This window comes from Syngnathus acus, chromosome 24, assembly GCF_901709675.1.
Source record: "Syngnathus acus chromosome 24, fSynAcu1.2, whole genome shotgun sequence".
In the NCBI taxonomy this organism is placed as follows: Eukaryota; Metazoa; Chordata; class Actinopteri; order Syngnathiformes; family Syngnathidae; genus Syngnathus; species Syngnathus acus.
The window spans coordinates 1,914,410-1,921,127 of record NC_051108.1 but is presented as its reverse complement, the minus strand read 5'-3'; the positions used below and the strand labels follow the sequence as shown (position 1 = coordinate 1,921,127).

General features: G+C 44.3%; 1 protein-coding gene across 1 annotated transcript; it reads right to left on the bottom strand.

Annotated features, from left to right (window-relative positions):
• Positions 1–1,909: 1,909 nt before the first annotated feature.
• clvs2 (clavesin 2) lies at positions 1,910–6,013 on the bottom strand. The gene is made up of 6 exons (XM_037244459.1): positions 5,637–6,013; positions 4,786–5,232; positions 4,546–4,720; positions 2,726–2,836; positions 2,406–2,656; positions 1,910–2,336 (listed from the first exon to the last, which is right to left on the bottom strand). Exons 2-6 carry the CDS (start codon positions 5,172–5,174, stop codon positions 2,243–2,245), a joined length of 1,020 nt encoding a protein of 339 aa, XP_037100354.1. The 5' UTR covers positions 5,175–5,232; positions 5,637–6,013; the 3' UTR covers positions 1,910–2,242.
• Positions 6,014–6,718: the final 705 nt, after the last annotated feature.

Genomic DNA, 6,718 nt, shown 5'->3' with positions numbered 1-6,718 from the left:
TAAATAAATAAATAAATACATGTTTGTTGACTTTGGCTGAGCTAAACAAACTTTGTCAGTGTAGAATATGTATTATAATAATAATAATAATAACACTTAAAGGCCGCATGCAGCGCTCACATCATCAATACAAAATCATATGACACACTGAAGAATAACTGCAATAGCTCATAATGAGATAAATATGATAGTTGGTCCCTGCCGACTACTTCATTAGGTACACTGTCAGGTGACATCCAATACAAAAATATTAACACTGACTTTGGATTGACAGAGAGCTAGTCAATGAACAATTTCCTCTTCATTATTATTGTTGATGTGCTTGTAAAACTACACTATGATACATTTCTAATATTTTTTCCCCCGCACATGTCAATCACAAGTGAGCGTTATCTGTCAAGACCACTAAAATTCAAGAGTGTGATTATATGCTTTGCTAGTGTCCATTAACAATCACAATTACGTTTATTTTCGGTGCATATGGAAGACCTAAAAAAAACGTCAAATTAGATTACTACAGTTTTAGGCTAGGCTGGATTTCCCAACGCAATTGTTTTAGTTCTAAAGCAGCAGAGCGACCCATTTATGAAGGAAGAAGAACACGGCTTCCTACAACGCTGTTTTTTGCAGGATGTCACACATTCAAAACGCGGAACTATTCAAATAATCATTGTTACATTTCTTAAAACAAACGATTGTGTCAAATACTGCACATAAATAAAAGTCACTGTGAGGTGATAGTGTTTTCATTTGTGATAATAGTGTGTTTTCCTGTCTTTCTTTACATACATTATTAAATGTTTATTTCGGGGGAAAGTGATGAAACAGTGATGAAACAAAAATGTGCAATTGCTAAAAAGCTTGACACTGAAATGCGACGAATGTGAGACAAAAATGTGGGACAAATCAGCAGAATTTAAATAATATCCGTAAAATTGTAGCATATCTGCACTGAATTGGGAATGTCAAAAATCTGAAACACTGAAAAATGTGAAAATTGTTCTCGTTGGTTGGAATAATTTGACTTGAGATCAAATGTGACAATCGTAAAACACTGTTACTTAAAATATCATTCGAAGCGCGCTAAATGGTAGCCATAGCTAGCATGGCGCCACTTGAACTCGGTTTAGTTTTGAATAAAAACCAAAATAATTACAGTTTGCGACACTTTTAAAAAAGGACTTATGTACTCACATCAGCAATGACGATGAAACTGCTCCATTACAACTTTACATTCCCGTTTCAAAATGTCTCCTTTGGGAAATTCGAGAATGTTCCACCTGCAAGAACATTGACGTACATCGATTACTTATTTTATTGTTACGAACCTGGTTAGGGGTAGTTACCGGTTAGCTGCGTTTTCTTCTTCTTTTGTATACTTAGTTGGCTTCACCCAGGTCATTTTGAAACTGTAAATAATGAGTTTTTTGGGGGAGTTTGTCGGGTTTTCACGACTTTTAACCAACGCGGAAGTGATCAATAAAGTGATCAGCGCGCGAAGCGCCTGAAAGCCAATCAGCGGCTGGCAAATCATAGTGACGCTCTGATTGGCGGAATCCGTATATACGGTATTTACGGTAAATACGGTGGCCCGCAGTATTAAAACTCAATACAAAAGCCGCAAAATGACCAAAATACAAAAATTACCACGAATAAAAGCAAAATAACTGGAACCCAGAACCTGTGATGGAGGATTGCTGTATACAAAATTTAAGTGGAAGAAACTGGATGGATGGATGGATGGATGGATGGATGGATGGATGGATGGATGGATGGATGGATGGATGGATGGATGGATGGATGGATGGATGGATGGATGGATGGTATACAGTGACGCTCTTGTCACATATATGGGCCATGTGACATTTTCTGACATTTTGTTGTCATAAGAAATCCAAATAGAGGTTGTTGTTATGCGAGCTGTTTGTTGATCAGAAGCAAATCAAACTTGATCATTCATTTCTTTTCATAAAGGGAGGTTTGCTGGTCTGTCTCCACGTCCATCTTGCTCATCCAGAGCACTTGGGGGAAATCCTGGTACAAGGACGTCGGAAAAGCTTGCGTGCCATCACTCGCGTTGCCATCTAGGCACGGGAATCATTTGAAGACAATCACTCGGAAGAACCGAGTTGGACTTTTGTGGACTCGGCACTTGACAAACACGGAAGTCGGAAGTGGCGTAAACCTCTCAGAGGAACTCCACACAGAGATGTTTGCTGAGGACTTTCCACGGTGGCTGTTTTCAGTCCAGCGAGAGCAGCGGCTGCATGTTGTCCTCATCGCATTTGACCTTGTCAGGTCGCTTTAGTACGCCAGGTTCCACCACCGACTGGGACCTGGAAGGTTAGAAACATGCTACCGTGTTAGCATTGGAGCATTAGCATTTTTGCACCAATCTGTCTCACCTCTTCATGGTTTTGGGCGAGAGGCCTTGGTCTACATCTTTGTGCAGGTCCTGGACAGAGAACGCGTAAGCCTCCGGTCCTCCGTCAGGTCCCGCGTCTGGTTCCCCGTCCTCGTCGTATGCGTGCTCCAGCAGGGTTCTGGCCCAGGTGCCCATGTCGTACGGTGGCATCATCCCGCCCAGTTCTGACGGCAGGATCTCCGGATGCAGCAGCTGATGCAGGCTGGTCAGGTTGTTGCCGTGCATGAAGATCTACAACAACAACCAAAACACATTTAAAAAAAAAAAAAAATAAGACAAATTTATTTACATTTTACTGACCCGCTTCCTGGTCTTGTCCTTGAGAAAGGGCCTGATGACGGTGTAGAGAGCGTGGATGTACCAGGGCTGGTTCACAAAGTGGATTCCTCCAAAACGGGCCGGAAAACTGTCCTGTCGCAGTAGTGGCAAAAAGCAGCAGTATCTTAATGTTATAGTCAGACCCTTTACTAATACAACACAAAAGGTGAAGTTATTCTTCTTTATGATACAAAACTGACATGCTATGTCCATTTTTTTTCTTTTCACTATGAACTAGAGAGGAATACACAACATTTCAACAACCCGGGCAGACGTCGCTGCTTCCTGTCATGTCTTGAATTAACTTCCAGTGCTGGTGGATTAGATTAAGAGATGTAATCTGGAGGTCAAGAGGAAATAACCTGTGTTCTATTTTCAGGCCAAACAAAGATTAATATTAAGATCTGGTTGGAAATAAAAGTCACTGCTTGGGACGGGTCGTCCTCAAGGACACTGAGTCATCTGATGTGCAAACAGCTCACGGCAACATAAAGTGACTCGGGTGGTGCACACACCCCAAAAAATACGGAAATTCATGAAAGTAGGCTCAACTCCCTACAAATCCTAAAAGATGGGATACTTCCACTTGCAACCAGTCAGTCAAATTCTGTCAACAATCATTTGGATGTCTAAGGTCCAAAGGCCATTGGTGGTCTTTGAAAAATATGGCGTACATAAAAATCTATTTCGGGATTTTTGCTGCAGGTCAGCGCAAATCTTGACGGGAATGGAAGGTGACAACATCCAGGCAAGTCTCTCCACAAACACGAGAACACGAGCAGGTTAAGAACTTGCAAGATGAAGTCTCAACGCAGACACGCTCGCCACCTTCGAGCCGTGAGAGAAAATCTGACATTTAATTCATTCGCTGCCGTGGGCGTTCTGCCGTTGACCCTTTCCATCACGTGGAAAAGAAACAAACATAAAAGTGGTGCACTTACTTTCATCTCAAAGCTATTCAGTAAAAAAATGCCAATGAAATCTTTTTTTCCCTGCAGGCTGCACTTAAACTCAGAAAAAAAAAACACATCCCAAAAAATACTCTTATATTTTAATGCTGCAGGACATTTTTGTCAATTTTTGGATGGACATTCTTGTCAGTTCATCCCGGAGAGTTTGTCCTGTTTTTTTTTTGTCCCGTAATGGTCATTCTGCAGCAGTGTGTCGCATCCGAGTCATGGCACGAGGCCACATACTGATACGTTGCTGTCATCCTCATTATTTCTAGCAGCATTTGGAATCATCAATTATGATTTTGTTCAAGTTAAAAGGCTGCTGAGCCCTTGGCACAAACGGCAGCTGGTTATGCAAAGCTCATAAATGAAAGAGCAGTGGAGCGATGCATAAAACATCACACACACACACACACACACACACGCGCTCAACAAAGGCGAGCCCATCTGGAAGAGAGGCCGGAGCAGACAGCCAGGCAGACGGGCTGGTTGCCATGGAAACGGCGGGAGGGTGGGACGTGTGTGACGGAGCGGGTGGAGTGACGATGTCGGGGTACAACAAAGCACTCAAGCAAGTGAGCGCATTTTTTTCCCCCCCATTTGTAGCTAATGCTAACCACTTTTTCTTCTTTTCAAGCAATACAAATTTATGAGAGGTAATGTGAATATTCCATAAAGGTTTCACTCCCATCCTTTTTTTTTAATCCTTTAACAACGTTGTAATCCCGCCGGATTATGACTGGATTGGGTCTGAGTCCTGCACACCTGCCGGAGGCTACATTATTCACAATAATTATTATCTCAACACAACTAGACAAGAGCGATTTCTGCTGGAACCCGCGGCCTCACCTGCAACCCTTCGATGGCGAGCCGGAGCATGCTGGGCGTGAGTTTGGAGGCTTGCTTGAAGGTGAAGTTGCTCCAGTCAATGACCAGGATGAAGCCGTTCACCTGCAGCTCGGCGTCCTCGATCATGGACTCCAGAGACAGCAGGATGGACCTCAGAATGTCCACAAACGTGTACCTGGCAACATCATTAGTCATGTGATCACATCAACATGATGTCAGAAAGTTGTGACTTTACGGTACCTGCTCTGGTCCCAATTGGCGGCAAAGAGGAGCAGAATCTTCCGTCCGTGTCGGTCCAAGTTGGCCAGCACGCCGGGAAATCCGTCCTTAAGCGCCTGCTTGATCCCGGGGTCGGTGGCCTTCAGGTTCTTGAACATGTCCAGGTTCTGCTGTCTGTATTCAAAGTACTGGGCCAGGAGTCGGAAGGCCTCAAAGTGGTTAAACTTCCTGGCCCGCAGGAACCTGAGAATGAAGGCGTCATCCGTCCGCAGGAAGCCGATGTCCGGCCTCGTGATGATCATATCGCGCACCTCTTGGATGTCCTGGTGGAGCGTCTCGGGGTTTTCCTTCAACTCCGCTTTGGCCTTCTCGAGGGTGGCCGCCGACAGGCCGGCCTGCAGGTGGGTCATCTCGGCGGGAGCCACGCCCCAAGGTTCCCTCACAGAGACTCTTCTTCTTCTGCTGGGCCTGCAAGTATCGCGTCAAAAAATGAAACACCTCAAGTCAGTTCAACACAGAACCTTGGCACTAAGATGCCACCAGATGGCGACAAAGTACAAAATATTTGACTTTTTTTGCCTCAGCACAAAACAAGCTATCTTTCAAATAAACAGCAGAGCAGGGCTTTCCTTCAAAATTCACAATTAGGTGAAATTTGCGACTTTTTTTTGCACCATCCAGTGTTTTGTAGACCACCAGTAAGATCGATTCAAATTTGTTCTTTGACTCACGAGAAGCCGGTTCACAGCATGCGCGGCGGCTCCAACCTAACAACCAACATTTCCAAGATGATGCTGCTGCTTCACGCCATCAGAACCGTGTGTGTGTGTGTGTGTGTGAGAGAGAGAAAGAAACAGAGATGACGGCATCACCTTCTCCCCCTCGGAGGAGGCCAAGCAAGCAATGCGGCACCAGGCTGCAGCACCTGCAACCAGCTACATCACCGACACCCTCATCTGTTCCATGGTATTGATGTCTCTCCTTCCCTCCTCCTCCTCCCTCCTCCTCCGCTTCAAATCATCAAAGTTGTACGGTCCATTTGCACAGGTGGGTCCAGTAAACTCCCGGGTTCTGTTGTGCAGAGGGGGGAGGCTTTAGGGTGGGGTGCGCAGCCGGGATTCGCGTCTGTGGGTCTGTGCTGCTGTGCTGCTGCCGTCTGTTTCGCCGCCAGAGTGAGTGACAACAATCTGGGCCGGAGGGGGAGGAAGCGGCGGCGGCGGCAGCGAAGGAGGAGGAGGATGGTGGTGGAAGAAGGGAGGTGGTGGAGGAGAGGGAGGGAGCACGTGCAGGACAAAAGGAAGCAAATAATGAGAGGATGAAGATGAGGAGGATGATGGTGGTAGACTTGGAGCCTGAGGCAAAATGTCAACATCAGTTTCTTGTCATTAGATTTTTTGCTGCTTTTGTTTTTCTCTTCTATGTCCAAATGCAATTAAGAAAATAACAAAAGCAAATACACACATTAGAATTCCTTGCTACTTCAAGATTGTACATTTTAATTTTAGCTCCAAAATCTCAGTAGGGGTTCTATGGTAGTTAGTGGGGGTGGTTGGCTGGGCACCTGTCAGCTCTGATTGGCTACTAGTGGAGCCAATCAAATGATCACACTGAATGACAGACTTAAGGTAAATAGCGCCGCTTAGTGGGCACTTTGAGCATGTGCTAGGAACCACTCCCTTGCATTCTCCTCAATTAAAACAAAAAATTTAATATAATAAAAACGAAAATGCCTTTATAAAAACAAAAAGTAACTGAAACTACATTTTCCGTTAATAAAAGTGACTACAACTATTAGTAATTATAACACATTAGGGCTCATCATTGTCAATTAATAAAAAAAAAAAATACAGATAAGAATGGGTTATTAGACAGAATATGACAAAAACGAACAACAATAACGTACACGTTTGGAGAAACAGAATTTGCCAAGTTTTGGGAGTGTTATGACCTGTGG